General features: G+C 40.7%; 1 protein-coding gene and 1 long non-coding RNA gene across 3 annotated transcripts in view; one reads left to right on the forward strand and one right to left on the reverse strand.

Moving 5' to 3' along the window:
• The window catches only part of LGR6 (leucine rich repeat containing G protein-coupled receptor 6), a 157,619-nt gene that overhangs the window by 103,387 nt on the left and 28,211 nt on the right, over nucleotides 1–26,021 (reverse strand). Inside the window, exon 2 of the mRNA XM_020782370.3 lies at nucleotides 2,955–3,026. Within this exon, the coding sequence (XP_020638029.2) occupies nucleotides 2,955–3,026 (72 nt within the window). The remainder of the gene's footprint in view (nucleotides 1–2,954; nucleotides 3,027–26,021) is intronic.
• Nucleotides 1–26,021, forward strand: part of LOC140706546 (uncharacterized) — a 49,966-nt gene continuing 23,945 nt past the window's right edge. For both annotated transcript variants that reach the window (XR_013545090.1, XR_013545089.1), the window contains exon 1: nucleotides 1–25,446. This is a non-coding gene — a long non-coding RNA (uncharacterized LOC140706546). The remainder of the gene's footprint in view (nucleotides 25,447–26,021) is intronic.

The raw sequence follows: 26,021 nt of genomic DNA on the forward strand, positions 1-26,021 counted from the left end.
TCCATGAATTTGTCTAATCATCCTCTAAGCTTATTTTTCTAGATCCCATGGTTTTGGACAATCTCAAGTTCTTTTATTAAGAAAGAAAGAGGAAAAACTTCCCCATACCAATTTTCTCCACACTTTATCAACTTTTCCTTTAATATAACTTTTTTCAGGCTTTCCTAGTAGGGGAGTTGCTTCAGCCCCTGATCACTTTTGTTTTTCTTTTCTGCCTCCCTTTCTGCTTTCCATCATCCTTTTTGAGAGGAGGTGTCAGACTTCTACACCAAATTCTAACTGCTGTCACACCACAGTTTTGTTCAGAAGTACTGGCAGTTTTATATTCAGTCCTTTTCTGAATACCCCTTTGCATAGCATTCAGATACGTCAGTTCTGACATATGGTGAGTTGAAGTTTTTACTGAGCTTTCCACCTCAAACCCAAGGTCTTTCCTTGATCACTCACTGCTAGCTCAGACTCCATTAGTGTGTATATGAAAACATGATAATTGCCTCAACATGTAACAGAAGACTCTTATTGGCACACTGGCTGCCTCTCTTCCACTGTCTATGGGGCCAAACCTCATCATCACCCAGGATGAGAGAGCAGTTAAGTGAGCAGACAGTGGTGGCTGCCCCAGCTCCTCTTTGAGCTTCTCATGATGTGTCTGTTCAACTAAGAGAGTGAGGAAATAGCAATAGTGGTGAGCAAGAGCAATTTTTTGGGACATCAGGGCCTCAGTAATTAGCAGGAAACCATATATGCACAAACCCATGGGCAGGTAGCATTGTGTTAGTATTGTACTAAAGGGCTGGTTCCATTTGAGGATGTTATACAGCTTAGAAACAATGCATTGAAAATGATGTGTTACATTTGGGGTTTCCATGGGCATGACAATTTGTCACACAACAAAGCTAGCAGTGACACTGTTTACTTGAACATAATCAGTAACATAAACATCAATTCAATAATTTCATGAAACATTCGGAGATGAAATTTGCATGTTTCTTTTCCATTTAAAATTCCTGATAAAACAATACAAAACTACCAAGCACTCTCCCTCACCTCTCCCCTGGATATTAGCATTCAGTTTGTCATTTATTTGATGAGTACTAGGTGTTCTCGAAGGCTTTCACAGCTGGGATACGATAGTTGTTGTGGGTTTTCCGGGCTGTTTGGCCGTGTTCTTAAGGTTTTTCTTCCTAACATTTCGCCAGTCTCTGTGGCTGGCATCTTCAGAGGACAGGAGTCAGAACTCTCTCTATGCTTCACAATCAAGTCAATCCCAGCATATGGCAACTCTTTCCAGGATTTTCAAGATATTAAGTACTCAGGTTTACCATTCCTTCTTTCTGGGGGTACCCTGGTACTGTGCAACTTGCTCGCGGCTAAGGGTGGCTCTTTCTTGTGGAGCCACAGTGGGGAACTGAACTCCCAAACTCTGGCTCTACACCCAGACCCTCAACCCAATGTGCTATCCAGCCAGTTGTGTGTGACATCTAGCAGATAATGTCTTTGACGTCACTAATAAGGAACAATACCATTCACAGGCCTCTGCCATTGTATATCTTCTTCCAAAAATATCTATATGATGGTATGTTATCTTTTTTAGAAGAGTGGAGGAGAATATTTGGTCTTCAGACAATGTTGGACTATGGCTCCCAACAGCTCTAACCCACATATCCAATGGCAAACAATGCTGGGAGTTCTATTCCAGTAATATCTAGAGGGATGCACATTCCCTTCTTCTGTTTTACAAGACAGATAGTCCCCCTTTGGGTCATGTGTACAAGGAGTGAGATCACTCATATAACTTTTTTAAAATATGGATAAATCTGAGCAAGATTACTTAGACTCTCTATTTCACCAACAGTCTATCACTAGGGGTAAGCAACTATGAGACCCTACAAATGTTTTTGGCCTACAAATTCCATCAGTCCTAGCCTGTGAGGGAAGATGGAAATTGTAATCCAAAAATATTTGGAGGACTACAGTAGCCTACCCTTGACTTAAAAGAACTTTTAATTTATATCCAGAATTTTTTTTTATCAGAAAACATTTTACCCTCCTTACTAAAAAGGGCTCTCAGAGTAATTCACAACTATCAGTAATCAGAAAGTCTATGTCATTAGGATTACATTTTGAAGGCACAAAAAGAAAGGAAAAAGGATCGCCAGGAGAAAAACAAACCCAGGCAATAGTTTTCAATTGAACTGTTCTAATAAAAAGCAACTGGAGCAAAACAAAACAAAACAAAACAAAACAAACAAAAACCTTTTAAGGAATGGGAGAGCCAAAAGCTGCTGGTTTTTCAGCTCAGCCAATGAAATGGTCCAACTTTTATTCTTGTGGTTTAATATAGAGTGTGATGAAAGGTAGGCCTTGGAGACTATATGCTTCCTAACATCAAGCTTACCTCTCATTTAGTTATTAAAAGTGGTGAATAACTATTAGCCTACAGCGTGTTCATCCCAATTCCCGACCACCATGTCAGGTGCAATGTAGCACAATTTATGAGAAGAACCTATCACAAACTTCTCCCAAGAAATCTGGAGTCAGCAACCTTTACTGATACAGCATTTGTGCCAAGATGGCGATTGCTGAGTAAGACTTGTATTTACCTGACATTTGAAAGCACTTCAAGCAAATTCTTTAATGGGCCAAATTCTGCTGGTTGAACATATATCACTTTGTCTCATAATTTGAAGTACGGGGAGGAGGCAAACCAATAGGTCCAAAATCCTATTATTTCCCACGCCCATAGAGACACAGCAGCACAACCACAGAAGTTGCAGTAACTAAGGTGCAGAACTAACTGAGGCGTCAGTTGTATGCCTGGTTGTGTGCTTGCAACCAGTCAGGCAGCTGGCACCTCACTAATTAGTCATTAACAGCTGTCACAATGTTTGTGACTGTGTTGTTGCATGCAGGGGGAGAAAGATTTTGGCCTTTTAAAGTTTAGTTATACTCACAGTTCTTCTAGAAAGCGTAGATGCTGGAAATCACCAGGCATGAGCTCACTGATGTTGTTCATGCTCAAATCCCTGAGAGGCAAAAGGTAAAAGAAACAGAAAACAGACCTTGGATTAGATGCAATACAATTTCAAACATACAGACTTCACAAGGATGTTAAAGTGAGATTTGCAGTCTGGTCTTTGCCTGCATAAGCATGCAGTGAAGAATGCAGGGAACATTGAAAGTGACCTATCCAACCTTGCATATTCAACTATGAGGGAATTATGAGCTTTCCTGTATAAAGAGCAGGGTACGGTGTCCCTGCTGTTAAGGAGAGTGAAGCAGCTACTTTGCCAGCAGGTTTAGCATGTGCTGAAAGAGCAGCCAATTGTTAGGCATTCAATGGATTTTTAATGTCAGGAAGGGAGAGAAGTCAAGCACTGGGTGTACTATGTACTTCAACTTTATTGTTTCGACTTATAGTACTAGAGTACTCTCTGGGCAGTTTACAACATAATTATGCAAATAATACTTTGTGCCACCCCCCTGAACTGGGCACTCGTTTTACCGATCTTGGAAGGATGGAAGGCTGAGTTAACCTTGAGCTGGCTACCTGAACCATTTATGTATATTAGTTTGTAAATTAATTTAAAAAACAACAACACGTGTACAGAAATTCCAAAAAGGAGCTATTTTCAGATTCTCCAGGACCTAATGAAAATCATGGGCAATTAACTTACAAAATATTCAGTTAACAGTGAAAAAAGGAAATTAAATAAATAAATAAATAAATAAATAAATAAATAAATAAATAAATAAATAAATAAATAAATAAATAAATAAATAAATAAATAAATAAATAAATAAATAAAATTATTTCTCTTTGTTATGCTATGCAGTAAAGTCACCACAACCTCTCCAAATAGTTTCATTGTTTATTATAAAGATGTTTCCTGTACAATATTAGATGGTATTTCCCCCACATGCATAGCCCCTTATGGACGAACAGCAGCAGAAGAGGAAAAGACAGTACTTTCCATACAGGATTACTTATGCGGTTAGTTTGCTGGCTGTTCCGTGGAACCTTTTTCCAGAACAGCCTCCCTTGGGGGTTTCTCATTATTTGTTGCTGCACCAGAACTATAACAAAACAATAGTTTTGGTGGAAGAGAGATTAAGAAAAGTAAACTAATGCTAATGCTTGCGAAGTGTCATAGCACTAAACTCCACCCTCAGTACAGAGCAGTACAAAATAGAAGCCCGGGGTTTGGGGACGTATAGGAACCCTGTATCTAGCCCAATAAGAAGAACATCATCCAGGTATTGAGGGAATTTCTGTTGGGGACAGTACTCAACAAAGGAATTTAAAAAGGTACAAGTGTTCTTTCTGGAAGAGCCTTCAAAGGTCAGTTCCTTTAAGCTGTTCTATCTAGGCATTAGCAGTGTAAACCAAGTTTCTGTCTACCAAAAGAATTCCAAGCTCATACACCTTGGAAAATTAAGATAAAATTCCTAGAAACTGAATCACATGTTACTCAGAGTCAAGCTTAATAATTCATCTGTCCCTCAGGGGGATACTTAATTCAAATACTTTGATGTCCCTTGTCTATCATAAACAAGCCTTTTCTACCTTTGCTTTTAGTTATAATTCTCTCTCTCTTTTTTTTTTGCCCAAAAGGCAAAAAGAAATACATTCTCCCCCACTCCCTGATCAGTTCACACAGTCCACTGAGAGTTTTCTGCCTCAGTGATACGTTTCTTAAATTTAAGGACACCAAAAGCCTCAGGGTAGCTTGCTTTTGATGATCATTTGGCGCATGAGAGGCCATATTTTGTAGACTTCATACCAGGCTTCCCACATACATACATACTGTAAAATACTAAGTACATCATCACACATAGCATTTTTTTAAAAGTGCCTTTAAGCCTACCCAAATGTATTTATTAATTATCTGAATATTACTAATATTGCAGAAAACAAAACAAAAAATCTAGCTAATGTCCATTCCAGCTAATTCATTGCTATCACAGACCTTTCAAAGTTTTATATCTTTGAAAAATAAAAATGTAAATATAAACTCCATTAGTGACTGCCGGGTAGGTGGGGCTTGTCAGCCATGGAAGGCAGCCCATCTAGGAGAAGGAAAACTCCAATTTCAAACCTCCACTGCCTTGTGGCTATATCCACTCATGGAAAAGGCTTCAGGAGTTAACCTCGAGGCAAAATCCAGAGCTGGAGTCCCGAAGGCAGCATGTGTCGTTCTGCCAACTCCTGCGACATTGCTGGAACCAGTTGTATTGGCTCTTGCCTTTCCATTGGACCATTTCAGCAATGTGGAGAGGGGGGATCTGCTGCTTGGGTAACAGCCTATCCTCCATATTACCTTACCCGGGCTTCATGCTCTGGAGAGGACACTCCTCGATACAGAGCATGTTACCATAATCTCTTGAGACTGAAGGATGCCTATGCTAGTGACAGAGTAAACAAGAAGATTCTTTTTGTCCTTCATCACAGTGTGGGGAGAGAACTGGAATGAAACATCTTGGGCTCTAACAATTGTCTGGATACCTCTCCATGAAAACCCCTAAACTGAAAGAAAAACTGAGAGATGAATTCGGAGTCTTTCTATCAATACTTTAGTCCAATATTTCTCCTCTGATAAAAACTGAGGAAAGTACTAGGGACAGAAATATAGATTTCAGAAAACCAATAGATGACACAGAAAATAATAGCCCAGTGTACGTAGGTATTTTGTGAAAAGTGGCAAATGCCCCCTAAAGTTTCAGGCACGACTCTACTCAGACCATGAGTTATTCATGTCATCACTTCATAGCAGGCCTTCTGGAAGCTGGGAAGCATGTTTCATTCTTCTTCTCTTCAGCAAAAGTTAATTTCAAGCTGTGCTCATATCAGGGTGGAGGAAGGGTGACAGGTTTGTGCCAGTGCATTTAACAACTGTTTTTTTAAAGGATAAAATGGAAACTGTGGCTTGGCTAACATTGATGTTGCTCAGGCCTATGGCACGGTATTTGTGGGTTTCATTAAAAGCTCCAGTGCACACTCTCTATTGTTTGACAGGGTTTCCAGTTTCTTGTTTTTCTCTGGTGCATAAATTCAAATGACTTCAAGGGGTTTTTGCTGCTAACAAAACGAAGGCTTGTCATACTTTGGGCCCATCATAAGAAGGCAAGACTCACTGGTAAAGACAGCAATGCTGGGAAACATTGATGACGGAGAGATAAAAAAGGAGACAAAATGGTTGGATGGGTCCCATAAAGGACGCCACAGTCTTGAGTTTGCAACAGCTGAGCAGGCCTGCTGAGGACAGGACATTTTGGAAGTAGCTCATTCATAAGGTCACTATATGTCAAAGATGGCTTGACGCATCTAACACGAAGAATAACTACTGCTATTTCTTCTATAGCATATCTCATGTGAAAAAAAAAATACTAAACTCCACTAATCTCCATCTCTTTTCATCTGTCTTTCAGCATACTATAGGTCATAACCTCTATCAGGAAGCTCACAAGTGAATCGTCCAGCTTCTGGATGGCCAACCATATTTTATTGTTGTGAGCAGAATCTTGGCAGCAGTACTGCAACTTAACCACTATGCCACAAGGCTGTGCAGGTGTTGTTTAGCCTCAGGGCTAAGATTGATATATAATATATAGCTGTGATATGACTGATATATAATTTATAGCTGAATCTCAATTTCTTTCTTTCTCCAGAGTAAATTCATAAGTGCCCAACCCAAACCGGGACAATTGTAGGAGGATCTTTTCTCTTCTTAATTTTGACTCTCATGCTTCTAGTTTAAAAGTACGGAGGTGGGGGGGGGACTGCATTGACACCAAAGGAAGTTTTATTCCTTTTAAACACCTACATAGAGAAGGAAAAATTATAAGGAAGAAGGAAGGTTTAAGCCTCCCTCATCCACCCTTGGTGGTACAAGTCTAGACTGGGCCCCACCTGAATACTTGTCAGTGAAAAAGAAAACAAGGCTCAACTGTGCTCTGTGTGTTAATGGTTGCACCTAGGTTAGCTCTCATCTTTACAGGTGAGACCAGTGCTGTCAGTTATATTTCTATATCACCTTTAGTGCCTGAAGTTTCAAGAATCTGCAGGAGTAACTTTGTTCAGGCTGACTTTAGTCCAATATTCAGGACTAAACAGACATATGTGGATTTGAGGGAGATACTCTCTCCCTGCAAGTGAATAATGAGGAAGATTAGGAAGATGCTCTCTGTAGCAAATGAACATTTTGACTGAGAAGAATGGAAGGAATACACTTGAGAATGGAAGGAGTACACCTGGGCAAGTGTGGATTATACAATACTTTCCTGCATGTTCATGAAACCTTTAATCCCTAGAGCCTGCTTCGCAGTGCAGAAGAAACACCCATGAATCCCACAGCCAGGATACCATCAAATACTCTCCAGTTCCTCCTGCTTTGTCTCCCCACCCTTACTCACATTTTGTGGCCATCTCAATTCCACAAGTGCAGATGCCTTCTCTGCTCTGGCACATATTGAGTTGCAACCGAAGCAGATTCAGCATTGCAAGCAGGCCTATTTGAGCACCTCCCAAGCCTCATATTTCATTAATCGAGTCTTCTCCCTTTAACTGAGCAGTTGTATAGACTGAGAGCAATTAAATGGACAGTGCAGATGCCAATGAGTTCATAGCTCACTCGGTAGAGAAGTCCACTGACAGCATCTTGGGCAAGGCTCCTCCAGCTCCTGGACCCAGCATTGAATGAGGACACCTTTAGGCTCTATCCTTGTCATGACTCCCATTGCCTTCCTTTCTCTCTGGAGCTGCTCTACACAAATCAGTAAATTTTCTGATCTTAAAATAAAAATATACAATCAAAACACATTCTTCACGCGCCTGGACAAAAGTAAATAAGAAAAAAAATTAACCTGTGTTGTGCTAAGTAGAAAGATGGTAGGCTTGGTGACGTTAGAAAAGCAAGATTCACAAGATTCTAATGAAAACCTGTTTTTTCATGGTGACAAGGGGTGAGCAGAAGCCTGCTGACCTGTTTTGTATCCAAGCAATGCTGCTTGGGACTGATCCACACAATATCCTTTATGAGACATTCCAGTACCCTGGTTCTGTGATACTACCTGTATGTTTCTGGAGCTGTCTTAAAAAAAAAAAAAAACAAACCTAAGACCATTACTGCAAATGGAGGGAACACAAATGGCTGTAATCTCGGGGTGGGAGGGGACTTGTAGCACCCTCACTGCGTGACTTATCCACTCAAAGCCCGTGCAGCCATCAGCCTTCAACTCTCACACATACACTCAACCTGAATAGTGCAATAATATTTCAGTAGGGTTTAGTACATTGATCTGAGTGGGAGAACAAAGAAAAAAACTGCTCCAGATTGCAAAATGTTTGCCAAAAGGGCAACACAAGTCTTGCTCTTCAACCTCCAGTCCAGTGTAATTCTTGATAGAGTGGCTATGAGGGTTTACTGTATGTTTACTATAAACTGACCTGAGTTTGTACCCTCACTCTTTTCTTGCAGTTTTGGGCTGCAGGAAAACTTTGCAGTCCAATCTGAAAAGAAATCCAGCACAGAAAGAATGGTTGGGTAGCAAAAAGCACTCCCTCCCTCACAAGCCTAGAAGCTGCCAAGCTTGTCAATTTCTCTGGTTAGTTTCTCTTTGTCACTCACTGGTGTGCCTTCATTTTCTGCAGCTGCGGCTGCATGTTTCCCTCAATCCCTCTCCTTCTCCACCCTCTCTCTCTCTCTCTCTCTCTCTCTCGTGTGTGTGTGTGTGTGTGTGTGTGTGTGTGTGTGTGTGTCTGTTTCAATGTGCAAGTAGTCCTTATAGGCTGTAGGGAAAGCTTGCAGTCCACTGTTTTAATTTTTTTTTTTCTGTCTGCCATACTGAAGTAAAAAGTATTACACAGCCGCTAGCCACAGCAGCAGTGGCTAGCGGCTGTGAGAGGCAGCCAGCATGAGGGCATGCATGTGCAGGACAAAGCCTCAAATGCAATGATTCTAAAAGTCTATGTAACCCCCCCTCCCCTTGACTAATATATAACACAGTTTAACAATGGAATGACTTTTTCCCAAGAGGACACACAAACCAACCCAAAAAACATGACTACCCCTTGACTTCAAACTGACTTCAAAACCCTGACCCATTTTTCAATTCATTTTCGTAGTATAACTGCACCTCAGTCTACTTGCCTTTTTCTCTATTGAAACAGCTGGTCATGTTTTTAACCCTGTAAATGCTGAATGGATATGAAATAAAAGGACAGAACCATGTACAAAATACTGTACAAATGAAAGAACAGGCAATACCTTTATAGGCCACTAATAAAAAAATAATCATACAATATGCAAACTTTCATGGGTAAATTCCACTTCTTCAAAGCAAGTACCAGATAGGGTTTGCCAGGAGGTTACTCTTATGTGCAAAGTTATTGGCCAGATGAATCTTGCCAGGCATGCCTATCTTAGACACAGGATACTAACAAAATGTAGAAATTATTCAACAAACTGGATTTTATAGCTGGAGTCATTCAGGGGCATACATTTACCATATGGATTGTCCCAGATGTAGTTTTGTTTTTAAAAAGTGTTAGTTTGGAAGACTCTTCTTTGTGAAATTGAAGTTAAAGGTATAGAATGTTATATACATGATTACATTGATCTTGTTAAAATCAAAGGAAGAACACCAGTGGAAAATTATTGTTTTGAGAAATGGTCTACTTTTTAATGTCCTGAAAGGGTAATGATCAAGATAGAAAATAACTCAACAATCTATTAGGGTTAGCACTAATATTTTAGTATGTAATGGTAGCAGTTGTCATTAATTAATTTTAATATTTTGGATCAATATCCAATGAAGCTCCCACTGAGCAGAAAGTCCCACCAGAGCAGCATCTTATCTCTTGCACAAGTACTGCCAATTTACAATTGGTGATCTCCATTTAAGAATGCCAGCCCTCCACCTGCTAATGGTTATGCTTTCAGAAGCACTACAAACCTGCATTAGTACATTGGCAGGACTTTTTATTCGATGGAAGCTCAACAGTATACTGGCCAGTACAATTAATTATTGTTTCCTTCTGACATGTTGACAGTTTTTAAAAGGAGTAGCATTCTTGCATTTCACTTGTTTCCATCTTGGGTTAAAATGTGCCAAATCCCAAGTATGATTTGCTCATCATCATTTTAGACTCCCATTCAGAACCCCAACACCATTTTTCAAGGTACCTTCTGACAGTGTAGCATTTAGTCTTGATTAAGGGCTGGGCTCAAGTTCTTAAAGAAATGGGAGTGCCTGACCACCTTATCTATCTACTGAGAAACCTATATGTGGGACAGGAAGCAACAGTTAGAACTGGATATGGAACAACTGATTGGTTCAAAATTGGGAAAGGAGTACGACAAGGCTGTATATTGTCCCCCAGCTTATTCAATTTATATGCAGAATACATCATGCGGAAGGCTGGACTGGAGGAATCCCAAGCCGGAATTAAGATTGCCGGAAGAAATATCAACAACCTCCGATATGCAGATGACACCACTCTGATGGCAGAAAGTGAGGAGGAATTAAAGAACCTTGTAATGAGGGTGAAAGAGGAGAGTGCAAAAAACGGTCTGCAACTCAACATAAAAAAACCTAAGATCATGGCCACTGGTCCCATCACCTCCTGGGAAATAGAAGGGGAAGATATGGAGGCAGTGACAGATTTTATTTTCCTGGGCTCCTGCTTCTTGGGAGGAAAGCGATGACAAATCTTGACAGCATCTTAAAAAGCAGAGACATCACCTTGCCAACAAAAGTCCGAATAGTCAAAGCTATGGTTTTTCCTGTCGTGATGTATGGAAGTGAGAGCTGGACCATAAAGAAAGCAGACCGCCGAAGAATTGATGCCTTTGAATTGTGGTGCTGGAGGAGGCTCTTGAGAATCCCCTGGACTGCAAGGAGAACAAACCTATCCATTCTAAAGAAAATCAACCCTGAGTGCTCACTGGAAGGACAGATCCTGAAGCTGAGGCTCCAGTACTTTGGCCATCTCATGAGAACAGAAGACTCCTTGGAAAAGACCTTGATGTTGGGAAAGTGCGATGGCAAGAGGAGAAGGGGACAACCGAGGATGAGATGGCTGGACAGTGTCTGCAAAGCAACCAACATGAATTTGACACAACTCCGGGAGGCAGTGGAAGATAGGAGGGTCTGGCGTGCTCTGGTCCATGGGGTCATGAAGAGTCGGACACGACTAAACGACTAAACGAATTTCTGTTTTTATGCTCTGCTAAAGCCACTGAAATTTCACTAGAAAGACAAGTGGTAGATAGTTCTTATGGCAAAGAGTGGCACAGATGAAATTTTGGGCTCAGAAATATAGGTCCTTCAGAGTGGCTTGTCAAACAATCTATCCAGGTTGATTAAACTCAGTGTTACCAGCATGTGCACAACTGGCTCAGCCTGTGTTTACCACAGCTCCAGTCAAAACTGATGAGTAGAGCACATCATTGGTTGTGTTTTTGTATAACCTGAACACCCACTTCCTCCATAGTGGAAGTCACAACTGTAAGGCACTGTGACAGACAACAGTGTCATTGTTATTGTGGTGGCAGAGTTGGCTTGCACCTGGATCTTGTGGATAACATGGCAACAATCCTGAGCAATTCCCTAATGCATTTTTAGAGCTCAAGAGATTTGTTTTCCCACCCCCTCCATGGCTTCTGGAACTTCACAAAGGTATACAAAAGCAAATTGTCCTTTCCACAAAATTCTGGCAGGGCCTTACCTCTGATCTCTTGCCAATTGCTTCGAGGTAAATTGGCAAGGAGTGGTCCGGTGAAAACAGCAACAATCACAGCACACACTGCCAGAATGGCATGTTATAAAAATGGCTGCTATTACCCTCATGTGTTAGCCTTTCAGTACACTATCATATAGAGAGGAAGGTGGCTTTAGGGAAACTGTTTGAATTTTTAAAAAACCCCTCAGTTCTCGAGAGATGATGAAGAAGCCTAATTGGTCTGGCTGATCTCATTTACAAACTGAATTGTTCCACGTTCTGCTCCAGCATCTTCTGCAATGTGCTGAAGTCATGGGAGACTTGGGACCAGAGCGGGAGGCAGGGTTCCCCCCTTATACATAGCGGCAAGAGAAGTGTATTTTTTGTAAATATTTCTGCAGTGTAATATCAGAATTGACCACTGTTTGAGAACTCTGTAGCTAACAAGAAAGACACGTTAATAATGTGCTATGCAGCAAATTACTGGTACTGCAACCTAGATGCAGAAAAGTAATGAAAAGCATAACAAGTTCATTTTCAAATCTAATATTATGATCCTCTGGAATGATGAAGATTGGCTTACATGGAAAGTAACAAAATTAGTGGAACCATAAGTTACGAGAGCTATGTGACTTGTGTCACAGTGTATATGTATTTTTCCATCAGAAATTAGGCCAGTTGTTCCATGTTCCTTTTACTTCTTTCCTTTCCAGCTGGGGAGAGGTTTTTGGTGGTTGGTTGCTCCAAATATTTTCCATAGATCAGTCTTTGACTAAGTTGAGTTTATCCTGATTGGTTAAAATAGGAAGCTGGTGCCAAGAACAGTAAAGGCTGATGAAGTAGACATGAACCAAACAAACAACTTCACCCCTTTCCAGAAACATTTGGATGTATCTCCCATTAACTCCCCTCTGGAATTTTCAGTAAATATTGCATCAGTGATGGATGTTGATGTTGCTAGGAGCAAGCACATGTAATTTTAAATTCCAAGGAAAATCCATTTGGCTCTACTTTGGTTGGAACTGTTTTTTTTTTTAAAAAAAGTATACAAAACTGTAAATGAGTGATATTTTAGCATCATAACAACCTTAAGAGATAGGATAGGTGCCAAAATTGTGACTTCCCCAGTGACCCATTGAACATATGGTGATTTGTTTGCCTGTTTGTTTTTTCTGGTTGAATTACATCTGAAATTTACCAGATGAAAATACTGTTAAAAGTAGAGGAAGCCCACCAGAATAAAAATGTTGGTGATTCTATTGCAGGCATTTAGGTAGAATTTCTCCAGAGCCAAATCCAATAGCCTGAAATGGTATTTTTAAATTCCATCAAGTTTCATCTGATTTATGTTGACCCCAATAGAGTTTTCAAGATATGTGAGCCAACTAAGGAGTGCTTTTAACATTGACGTTCCCCACTGAGTGTCCATGGCCAAGTAGGAGTTTGAACCCATGTCTCCTGAATCACAGGTTGTGACTCTATTCACTACAACACAAGGAATCTCAACAGACTCAATACCAATATTATATTGCAATTATTTTGCATATGACATTGCCATTTCAGAAGTATCATACTGGTCCTGACTCATATGGGTAAACATACTGATCCTGACTCTTGTTAAAACCTACAATATCTACTATAATGGCCAGGATCTTCGTGAATACTTACACGAGTGGAAGGGAAATGGTACAATTCACAGTGGAAAATTACCTGGTTGCATTCCAAGGCTCCCCTGACTGGCACATACTGCAGAATTCAAGTGGGGAATCATTGGTTGGCAACAATTTGCCATTGAAAGTTATACCAAGTTTCTTCTGTCTGCAGAACTATGCAAGAGGATTTCAATTACCATTTTTCAAATCATCTTGTGGAAAAATAATACTAAAATAATTTCTTAGGCTTTCAAACTTGCAGAACAAAACAAGTTTTCTGAAAGTGGTCTAGACAAGAAAGAAAACAATCCGCTGTCAAGATCAAAGTTGTACATTTATATTACTTTTTTGCATATAGGATTAAAATCACAGTGCTAGACTCAGAACCTGAAAAACAGAAATTAGACAGATAGAGGTTTCTCCACCACTTATCTTCGTGTTGGTGGAGAGGATACTTCAAATTTTTAACACAAGTAATTCAGAGCTCCTTTTCAAAAATGGCAACTTTGATCCAAACTGTACTTTGCAAAACATACATGATGAGGTCCTTTGGTTGCCTTAGGTTACCTAAACCAAGGGCAGGAAATGTGTTGGGTTCTAACTCCCATCCGGCCTAAACAGCATGCCCAATTATGGGTGATCAACAGAGTCTCAGTCCTTCTGGAAATCTTCCTTAACTCCACTCCAAGCCCAAAATAATTCCAACATTTACCCTTTCAGCTTTCTCCTAGTTGTATTTAGGAGTCAGAATATTTTCACTAGGGATGTTAAAAGATAATTGTTGGGGATTTTAAAAAGTTTGATTCTAATATCTATTGCTCTGTTTGCTTGTTCATCAATCTTAGGAATGTGCCTGCTAATCACTCAGTTTATTGCAGAGTCCGTTCCAAATTAAATTCAGCTGGGGCCAAAGAATGCATCTCAGAGGAGTGGTCCTGGTTCTGAGGAATGTTGCCTAAGCAAAGGATCCACTTGCCAAGATTTTGGCAGAAAATTTTTAAAGAACATGCACAGAAAAGAGGAGGAGCTATGGACTTCAAAGCAGAATTGGTTCTTTGATTTTCTTTAAGACCCAGGCAATTTGAACATATCACATACAAATGTTCCTCACCTACACATTTCTCACTTACAGCCATCTTGCATGTATCATGTAAAGACATGTAAAATATAGTATATTGCAGAAGGCTGCAAACAGTGTGGAATAGATATACGCTATGCAAAAAAGTATATCACACAGACCTATAATAAATAAGCAATATTTATTATAATCTTGTGATTTTTTTAAAAAAAATGTACTTATAAATTACTTGTAACCTGGCTTTGAAAGATTTGCACCATGAAAGTTGGGATGAATTGTAAATTACAAAAGAAGTAAATGATAAGTGCACTTGGAATAAAAGCTATAGAATCATTGACTTCCTAACTGTTAGAACAATACGGCAATGGAACCAGTTACCTCAAGAGATGGTGAGTGCTTCAACACTCAAGGCATTCAAGAGAAATTTAGACAACCACCTGGCAGATATCCATTGACTTTTATTTCTGCATTTAACAGGGGTTGGACTCGGTGCCTTATATGCAGACCCCTTCCAACTTCATAATTGCCATATTGTTGTAACATGTCCTGCACTCTGGGATGATCAAGAACAGATCCTGTCCTCCCTCTGTGTGACAGCCTTTCATCCTATATTGGATGAGCATTACATCTTCTCCCCCGCCCCTCTTAATTTAACCTCTCTTGCCATTTCCGTAACTCTCCAGACCTCTCTAGAGGCAGATGCTAAGAAGAATGGGAACAAACTTTTACCCAACCATGATAAGAAATAATCACACTTATCTGAGGTACCATTTCCAACTCTCCTTCTTTCCAGTTCATGATTTTTAAAATTTTCTACATATTTCCATGCAACGTTTTTAATAGATTCTGTATGGTTTTTTTAAAAAAATTTTGTCTGACACTGGATTTTTTAAAATGTGTGCATGTTTTATCCACTTGAGTCCCATGGATGGGCAGATATTACATTTAAAAACGAAACCCATACACATAATGACCAGTGCCTTGACTCCATCTCTTGCACACATTCCAATGACAGAAACTGAATCACTAAGCCGCTCTCACTATATTAAAGTTTTTCAGGAGTCTGTGAGAAAACACAGATGTCATCAGAAGTTTCCATAGGATGTTCATCTTACAATAAACCTAAAACTGGGATCCATTTTAGGATAAGGAGGTTAACACAAACAGATTCTCATCACTGATGAAGATAAACTAACAATTTCACAAGAGTGGGAAATGAGTAAAACAAGTAGAATAGTTGTAGCATAAAGCAGGTTGCTTAGCCTTCTTCGGAACAGAAACAATCTCATAGACCATCAATTTTAGCCAGAAAGATTTGCTTGATAGGAGAAAAAAAATCTTTCTCTGGACTGAATCTCCCAGAACATCCCAGACAGTATGATCAATGGCTTGGGTGTTCCAGATGTTGCAGCCCTCCCCTGCTTTTTGCATCTCTGTTTTTTCATTCAGAAAAAAAGTTTCTGTGATCCTTAAGTATATATACATATTTCTCGTGCCAGCACACGAAATAGAGTTGTTATGCTTGTTTTGAGTTAGGCAGCATAAATCTTAGACTACAAGATCTCCTGGCATCAAATATTTGTTGTGGAGATTCTTGGAGCTGTGATCCAAAATGAATTTTCTCCAAACACTGGCTTCTCCTCACATCAAATGCTTGATGCAAAACTCATAAAGCTAACAGACTTGTAGGCCAAGATTTATTCTGCCCTATTCGCAACAAGCATAAGGGCTATGAGGAGCGGCTTAGGGAACTGGGAATGTTTAGCCTTACAAAAAGAAGGTTAAGAGGGGACATGATAGCCATGTTTAAATATTTGAAGGGCTGTCATGACGAAGAAGGGACAGGTTTGTTTTCCACGGCTCCAGACTCTAGGATAAGAAGCAATGGTTTCAAATTACAGGAAAAGAGATTCCACCTGAATCTCAGGAAGAACTTCCTGACAGTCAGAGCTGGTCAGCAGTGGAACATTGCTGCCTCAGAGTGCGGTTGCAGTCTCCTTCTTTGGTGGTTTTTAAACAGAGGCTGGATGGCCATCTGTTGAGAGTGCTTTGATGGAGTTCCTGCACGGCAGTGGTTTGGACTTGATGGCCCCGTGGTCTCTTCCAGTTCTGTGATTCTATTCTATGATTCTAAGATTTTTTTTTTTTTTGAAATTACAACCCAAAAAGTAACTTCTGCAAGCTTTGGGAAAAGCGAAAGTAAAGGATGGAGATTCCAATGAGACACTGAGGAACAGACTATGCTTAGTACGAAATTAGAAGTTGTGCTACTTCAGATGGTGAAAGTAGTTATGTTTACCAGCGTGTATGCTTTTGCCATACACTCTGTCCATTCCATTGTGATTTCTTTTCTGATTGGTTATTGGAAGGCAGTCATGAGCTGACTCTGCAAATCTGATTACTGAAATCTGAGGCAACCCCCCGCCCCCCGGAAATAAAGCACATTAATCACAGGAATATAGATTTTGCCTAATGTCTTATTTGATCCTGAATGTTTAGGATCAAGGTTTTAGTGAAGGGGTGGGATGTTTTAGACTTGTGGCACAATCGCCAAGCTAAATATGTGGTAAATATGTAGGCCTGTAAAAAAACTCTGTAGTGAACATCAGGTGTGTGAACATGAAGATATTGATTCCAATGCTACTAGAGGAGAACCCAGTTGAACTTGCTTTATACTCATCTGAGCCCCTGTGAAACAGCTACATACACATTTTTAATTTGATTATTTTATTATAGGCCATTTCCTCCACAGCCACCTTTTGCATCAGAGATGGCAGGTCTCATCTTGGCAGAAGGAGTGGCCAATGTGGAGACAAGAGTTTGGTGATTGCTGCCAGCAATGGAACCAATTACCTTGAGAAGTGGTGAGTGCTCCAACACTGGAAGCATTCAAGAGAAACTTAAAGACAACCACCTGGCAAATCAAACCTCCTTTGATTTGTATTCCTGCACCGAGCAGGAGGTTGGACTTGATGGCCTTATAGGCCCCTTCTAGGCCCCTTCCAACTTCACTGTTCTATGATTCTATGATTTTAACTGAATTGTTGCCAATGGAAATCTCATTGCACATGTCCCTAACATTACGATCAGAGTAGACCCTGTTAGCTATAGTTAGGGAAGATTAACATTCTGGGTGAATCTGTTCCCTGAGAAATAGCAGAAGTGATGAGGGTGTGTGTTTCTGTGTGGGTGCCCCTGTAGCTACATGGTGAAGTCAGAGCAGTTCTGTGGTGTGATGTGTGCGTTTTAGTTCAAAGGCTTTGCTCCTGACCATATCTCTGCCAAGAATCCAAGAGCTTTCTGCTCTTTGATGCCCTGCCTTGCCATTTATCCCTAGCTTGACTCATGGCACTTTTGCCAAGTTTTGTTTCTCATTCAGATGAAGTAGAGTTGCCCAAAGATTTCTGTAAGCTTTGGCAGACGGAAGAGCCTTCAGCAGGGAGGTGGGTTTCAAAAAAGGAGCAGACCATGTCCCATAGTGCCAAGCATACAAGAAACTGGGATAGGGAGAGAAGAGCTTGCTGACTATAAGAAACAAGGCAGCTTGAAGTATTTAGGCAAATGGTTTCCAGGCCATTTACTGTCTCTAGAAATAATGAGACATCTGCAGAGCAGTTGCCCTGAGAAGGGAAAACCCTGTCATAATCTGACACCTGCTTAAAAAGCGAGACGGTGCCTGAGCTGCGACTTTTAAATCCACTCTTCTCCCAGACGCTGTGTTCTCTGCCAAAATAAGTAAGAGAAGCGGCCCTCTCCTAGCTCCAGTACAGAAGGCATACATAACTCCATTCAAATAGGAATAGAAAGCAATAATTCACTCGGGAGGTGTGAACTAGTTTGCATGGATCTTAACACTTCAGAGTGATTTATACTGAGAAAACCCTTGGCAGGTATCTCTGTGGAATGTGAAATTGGGTTTACTTTTCTCCTTTATAAAGCACAGCCAGTGTGTCCCAAAGTAGCTTTTAAACACTTATGCTTCAGTGATATAAAACAATCTTGCAACAGCGTTCACAAGAAGAGTTCATTGAAGAAGAAAGGTTTCTTTAACCTCACAACAGAAGACTGTGAATTCCAGTGAAAAGAAATGGGACACACATTATGAGGTGCAGCTGGCCTGTGGTACAATCTTAAAAATCACTTACTAAAGAGGGGAGTAAACCAGATACATTTGGGCTGAAAGAGTGGGAACGGATTGACTGGTTGGAGTCCCTTCCATTTATAATTCAGCTGAACTGAGGTCGTGACAAAGGGAAGAAATGCAGCACTCAAGTATGCATTTTACAATACCAGAACTTCCTGTTCGCCACATTATTGAGTTCACACATATTGCTTCATGTAAATTAGGGTTGCTGTTGTTATGCATTGTCAAGTCATATGATAACCCTGTCAATTAATGATCTCGGAAAGGTCCTGTCATCAACAAGGCCTGCTCAGGCCTTGCAGATTGAAGGCTGTGACTTCCTTTTCATCGCATATTAGGCCTTGGAGGCACACCTTAATGAAGGGGCTTGAAGGTGTCAGGGAAGTTAAGTGTAATACTGTTACAAACTTACTAGCAGGGTCACTCAAGGTGGAATGGTCAAAGCTGAAGCATCAGGCTGAAAAGCACTCACCCTCTTCAGGAATTAGTGGTTGCATCAGAAGAAGAAAATTAATAATTTCCATGGTGATGGAAGTGGAGAAATTTCAATGGGCAGCTACAGGGCAACAGAAGCAACAGAAAATACTTCTGACAGAGAACCTTTCCCAGACAATGGCAGTGAAACGTAAGCTAACTTTTTGTTAGTAGTGTGTGGGGCAGTGATGGCGAACCTTTGGCACGCGTGCCACAGCAGGCACACAGCTCTCTGTGGGCACCCGAGCCATAAGTCATCATAGAAAAATACTTACCCATCCTCTGATCCTGGATTTCGGCACTCCCCTCTGCTGGTGCAGTGGTCCAGCAGAGGGGTGCAATGGCTACCATTACTGGTCTTGCCCAAAGGGGGATTGGAGGACCAGTAAGCACTTATTTAATACCGCCCATAGGTTAAAAAAAAAGACAAGCATTTAAGCCTTGCAGTGCAGGAGCAGTTGTTTCTTCTAAACTAAAACCTCAGCATTTGGGTTTTGATTGAAGCATTGGCACTTTGAAATAAATAACTTGATTTTGTGCTGCAGTTTGCGCTCAAAAAGGTTCACCATCACTGGTGTAGGGAATGGTAAACAATGAAGACAACAGTAAACAGCTTTTTATACTTTGTACCTCAAGAATCCTGCAATGCAAAATGACACAGGGTTGCCTGATGGAGAAGAGGACATAGGTCCTGCATATATTGAAATGATACAGAAAGAAGAATTTCAGTAAGAGAAGCTTGCGTGGTAATTTCTAGCTGCCTAGCTTCTGTTTCCTACATAGCTATTAAAGGTGCAAAACTCCTGCCCCCCGCCACCTGCCCACTCTAATCATGGAAATGTGCACACAGGAAATGTTTGGAATTCTCACATGCACAGACAATGTACCAGACAACATGTCTTCAACAGCCCAAAAATATTTACATTGTAATAGTCCATCTGTTTTAGGATCATTCCAAAAAGGCAGTCGTTATTATGAACAATAATCATAGCAGCAGCAGTATTACTTACTAATACTAGCAAATCTGTAGCTATTACTCATTATGGAGAATCTGTGCATCTCGAAGATAGGTCAATCCTTTGGACGTAGCAGCTCTGTTAAAAAGTTAACACATTTGTACAACTTTTAAAAACCCACTTTGTATTTATAAAAATGCAGAGCTTGGAAATTACTTTTTGAAAGAAATTAGACTGATAATTCTAAGCCTAAAGTAGCTGGTTACTATTATAGTTGCAATTCCAAACAGTAAGTTTTACTTTTGTGTTTCTGAAAAGAACCAAAAAGAAGAATGTTTAGTTACTTAAACTCTCTCTCTCTCTCTCTCTCTCTCAATCTCTCTCTCTCTGTCTGCACTACAAGAGGATCGGCTATTCCTGATTACAATTGTAAAGTAGTTTGGTTAGGCCTTCCTTACTGAGAAAATTGATTAATTACAAGTAACGAGTTAATTTCTAATTATTTACTTCCAAATTATGAGGAAATTAACCATATCTCTCAAAGGGAAGCTGCAGACGAGGTATAGGTTTACATTAGTGTTACCAGGCAAAAAATGATATATCTTCTCCTCTGCTATACACATATAAAACAGGAGCATTCCTAATGAGAATAACAACAACATGCTGTCATGGTCAGTTTTGACTTATAGTGACCCTTTTCAGGCTTTTCAAGGTAGAGAATACTCAGAAGGGGTTTACTATTCCCTTCTTCTGGGGGGGGGGTGCCCTGTGACTGTGTAACTTGCCCAATGCTACACAGGTTGGCTCTACTCACAGAAGGCGCAATGGAGAATTGAATTCCCAAATGCCTAAACCACTGAGCTATCCAGTCAATATGCTGGGAGCTTTTCTGCAACAGTTAATATTAAAATTCTAATAGCAGTAGTTTTCTCCCCTGTTCTCATTATGCCTCATTTTGTTATCTATCATCCATTTATCTTTTTTACAGGATGTAATCTCTGTAGTGCTGATGCCGATTTCCTCCCCATTTATAAACAAATGGACATGATTTCTGAAAGGGAGCTCCCACCTATCCCCCTGAACAAGGTTATCCACTTCACTTCCTTCCATTGCATGATAGTCCTATTGTCTCTTGAAAGAGATGTGCATTAATCCTAAAACGCTGTTGAGGCCTGCTTTCTTTGATCATGCAGAATGGCCCCCAGTGCTTCCAAAGGATGCATCAATTATGTCAAAACAAGGAAGAAGTTTCAGGTCGAAATAGGATACCTTCCCTGTCTAGTTATATAGTATATACAGTATCAGCCTAGGATCTAAGGAAAGCTTCAATACAAAGTGTCATAGATGGTCTGGAGACTTTTGTTCTGTCCCCCCACCCTACTCCCTGCCCACATACAAAAAGTCTTGTGTCCATAATAAACTGGAACTTCTTCTCTCCTCCCGCCCTTTCCCTCTTTTTTTTCTTTGCCTGTACATGTCTTCTTGGCTGTTGAAAAGTCAGGACAATGATGGCAGTTTCTAAAGCAATGAATGCATGCCCCTTGGCAACCCACCCACAGCAGTAAATCTTTTTTTCTTTCTTTTCCAGTCATCAGTGAGTCTGCCCATTGTTTGACAACTCGGCTTCCTGTGTCGGCACTTATGGGAAAACAAACAGTGGGTCTGGGTGGCATCTGATCGACTGGAGGACAAGAGAGGCTCAAAGAAGTCAAAGAGGGTGAGGCAAAGGGACAGGTGCCAGGAGAGTCAGTTACTTAGTGGCTCCCTGCATCAACATCCCTTCCCATTCAGTCCTTGTTTACGCAGCACAGGTAGCAGACAGGTCAACTTGGCTGTCTTTGCATCTCTCTGTCGCCACCTTTGTTGCCTGTATTTTTTGTACAAGGGTGCATACGACCCCTAACGTACATGCACACCAGCGCTTTTTGCAGGAATTTCCCAGCTGCGACTCAACCTCACTTTGCCTTGGCAATGTGTCTGGCAGAAATAAGGATCAGCAAATGAAAAGATGGCTCAAAACACATAAAGAGAGCAAGGAAGGAGTTGTGCATGTTTGGAATGACTTTGTGCAAATCCCATTTCAGTGTGCTCATGTGGAGGGGTCCCTTCAACTCTTTCCTGTTTCCCTCTGGTGGCTAAATCCTATTTTTAAGACCACTGGTTACTAACCTTGGTTTCCCAGATGTTCCTGGACTAAAACTCCCAGAAGCCTTCACCACTAGCTGTGTTGGCCAAGATTTCTGGGAGCTGCGGTCCAAGAACATCTGGAGGCCCAAGGTTGGAAACCACTGCTTTAGAATGTCTTCAAGTCCCTGGGAAATGTCATTGTGCTAAATTCCTCCAATCAGTATGAAGTAGTAACCAAAACAACAAAAACAAAACAAAACCACAACCCCCCTGAAGGGTTTGGGGAGGGACCAAAAGTTCTGTAAGTTTAATGAAGAGTGTTTCATTTTACATCCAATCTACTTTATTATCATAAGCCTGTGGTACATAACTACTGCACATATCACAGGCCTAGACATTACCCTTAAATGATGTGGCAACCAACCATTTCCATTTTAATGGTATGGATAATGCCCAAGTGTGCCTTGTTGTTGTTACTCAGAGAAAATGGACTGGAGTATACAGTAGGAATATCACCTGAAACCACAGCATGGAAGTTGTTGGCATCTAAGTTGTTAAGGTTTGTTTGTTTTTTAAGCTACCAAATTTAAGAGAACTGTGTTGTTGCAATAAGTTGAAACAGGCAGCCCTCTGAAAGGGAAGTTGGATAGTACCAGCGAGCCTTCCATGGCCCTCCAGATGTATTGGTGCAGGTAGCTGTGGATGGATAAGAGTTGCAATTCATACATCTGTAGGGCACAGGTTGAGGAAGGTAGGCATAACTTGTAGACAGCTTTCACGGTTGCTTTAACTCTCTCCATAGCAGTTATCCTTTACTGCCTGAGGCAATCACCTCATGATAGGGCCAGCCCTGGGAGTTGTGCTATACCACTCCAGTCTTTTTGTCCATTCAGCTGAGCACTGCCTTCTTTGACTACTTTTCTTCCAGGAAAAGTTCTCACTGGTCTTTTCTTAAAAATAGCAGCTTCTGGGAATTGTGCCTGGATTTTCCATGTGCAAAGCATGAGCTCTATTGGTGAGCTAATACTTCATCCATAAAGGACAGGTCATACATGTACACCAGATGTAGGGCTGCCAAGTTTCATGGCAGTAGTGAAATTTCAGGAATATGCTTTTTGGGTTCTTTCAGGCCAGGGGAAAAAATCTCAGGGTGACCAATAGGATTGCTAGGTATGCATGCCTCACTCCTTCAGGTATCAAGGCCACAAGCTAAGACCTGGGAGTATGCCTTTGTGATGTCATATGGGAAAATTCTTTGGTGTCTGTGTGCGATGAACAAGACTCTTGTCCTTCCGTTGTCAGGCAAAGGCATTCCTTTTCAGACAGACTTTTAAGCAATAACTGGAGGTCTCAGGAATGTTTTAGTCATTACATTTAGAGATTTTATATTTTAAAAAGGTTTCTAAAATTTGTTTTAAATCATTAGTTTTTATATGAATAAATATTTTATTGGGTTTTTTTTAATGCAGTTTCTTTGGTATTTTTAAATTGTTAATTATTGTATAGTTTCAATTGTTGTGAGCCAATGAAAAGAATTTTCCTATGGGAAGAAAGATGACATATAAATAATATAAATAAATAACAAATAAATGTGGAGGTGTAATCGTGAATTCAAAGCCAATGAAGGCATGGTATCACCAAGGCCATAAATGCATCTGGAAGAAAGGGCTGTTGCCAGGACGCTCTACTACTACGTTTTAACATAGCTTGAATGTAAAATGATTATAAAATAATTATGCCTTATGTAACCACCATGGCCAGTATTACTGTGAAATTGTATGCATTCTCTGTATGCTGTCTGTAACGAATGTGTCTTTATACATTATGAATCCTGTATTGCATTAGATGTATTAAGGTGCCAGTATTTCAGTTTAGTAAGTCTTTGTTCTGTCTTAACTTTGCTACCCTGACTTGGTACTCCTGACCCCTCCCGCTTGGAGAAAGCCAGGTGTAAGAATCCCCATTCAAGACCAGCTCAGAATAACAATGTATAATTCACTCAGGAATTCACAGCAATCATTTGCAAGACTGTAACTACACTAACCGAGATGGCTCATCTGGAGGACAATCCGTCATTAACATATTTAAAGATAAGCAGATGCTTCACCAAATACACAATGGGTCACACAAATACACAACTTATTGACTCCAATAACCCACAGGTCCAAAAAGGGGGGTTTGAGATACAATTTGGATATTTTTCTTACATCTATCTCGGCCAATAGAATGACCCAACGGGCACCCATTAACCAATGAACTTTAAGATTTTAGATTAGGGTTCAGGAGACCAATAGGGGATGTTATGCGTTATTGTCCTTTGTGTAAGAAACTTATAAAATGCTTTACCAATGATTGATGGGGGCCTCCGGTCCGCCTTTTAGGAGCAGAGCCCAGCTATATGCTTAATAAATTGGCTTACATATAGACTGATTGATGCACCATCTTGTCTGTTATCCCCACCAGAGAATTGGGACCGAAATTGGGTGTTAACAGAGGGAAAGAAAGAAAATGAATCAAACAAGGAGCAGCAACAACAAATGGCATCTTTCTAGCGTGATTGGGCTTCCCAGCTACCTTTCCTGGGCAGAAAAACCACTAGTACATCTTAGCTCATACTCCTCATTTCGGTGTTAGCTGGGGGAGCAGTTCTATCTCTCTATCACAGATGGCTGGTGAGCAAGATGAACCTTGCAGGAATCCCAAAACAATTTCCATACACGTAGGGCCAAGAATAAATCCACAATAAATAGTGTTTCGCACTATTATAGTGCTTTGCACTATTATGTTCCATAATTCTTTAGCCAGCAGTGGCCATGCTGCCTGAGAGATTTTAACAACTGTAGTCTAAACGATAACTTTGTCAGGCTCTGGAGTGAACTCAATATTTTGGATACAACACGTGTAATTCATAGCATGTTGAAAAATGCTACTGTCTGCTGGGCAATTACGGAGCTGTTGGATGATCAAGCAATCTAGATGTAAATTTCAAAGGGGAAGGGCCTGCAACACAAACTAACTTGTTTGCTTGTTTGTTTACATACTGACCAATTAGAGGGAGTTTGTTGTTCCCGGGTAGGGAGGCTCCACCCCTGTTTCCGGCCCTCCTGGCCATGAGGTGTTTGAACCACCATTGTTGGTCAGCATTCCTGCACACGCTTTTCAAGATGTAACACCTCCACCTATGGCTCCCTGAGCCTGGAGATCTTTCCAGCCACGTGGGCCAAGGAGAAGGACATTGTTTTGCTACTTTTCTCTTTCTGTATCTGCCTGAAACCTTCTGAATGCTTATCTACGTGAGTAGAATATAGATTTCTTTCTTTTTATACAAAAAGGCCTCCTGAGTGTTATTTCTTGAGTGCTAGTGTTTGGTGAGGGTCGGGTACAAAAAGGGAACTTCTAGCTAATTCTGCCTGAACCGGCTGGCACTTCCTGCTGTGCATTGTACTGGAATTCAGTACAGTACCAAACTCTCAACAGGAGCAACACAATATTTTTTGTCCATTTTATGTGGTTGGAATCAGAGACTTAGGCAAAATCTCAGTTAGATATCTTCACCTGAAGGAAATTACAGCAGCAAGAGTGAGCTGTTACCTTATGCCCTATTTGTGGGCTTTTCGGACGCATGCGGTTGGCCACTGTAGGAACCCAGATAATAATAATTGTGTGCCATTAAGTCAGTTGTGACTTATGACCCTTTTCGGGGTTTTCAGTAGAGAGTACTCAGAACCGGTTTACTGTTCCCTTTTTCTGGGGATGCCCTGAGGCTGTGCAGCTTGCCCAAGGCAATACTCTTCTGGGGCTTATAGTGAGGAATTGAACTCCCAGCCTCTGACTCCACAGGCCAGATGCCTAACTCACTAAACTATCC

This window comes from Pogona vitticeps, chromosome 4, assembly GCF_051106095.1.
Source record: "Pogona vitticeps strain Pit_001003342236 chromosome 4, PviZW2.1, whole genome shotgun sequence".
Lineage (NCBI taxonomy): Eukaryota > Metazoa > Chordata > Lepidosauria > Squamata > Agamidae > Pogona > Pogona vitticeps.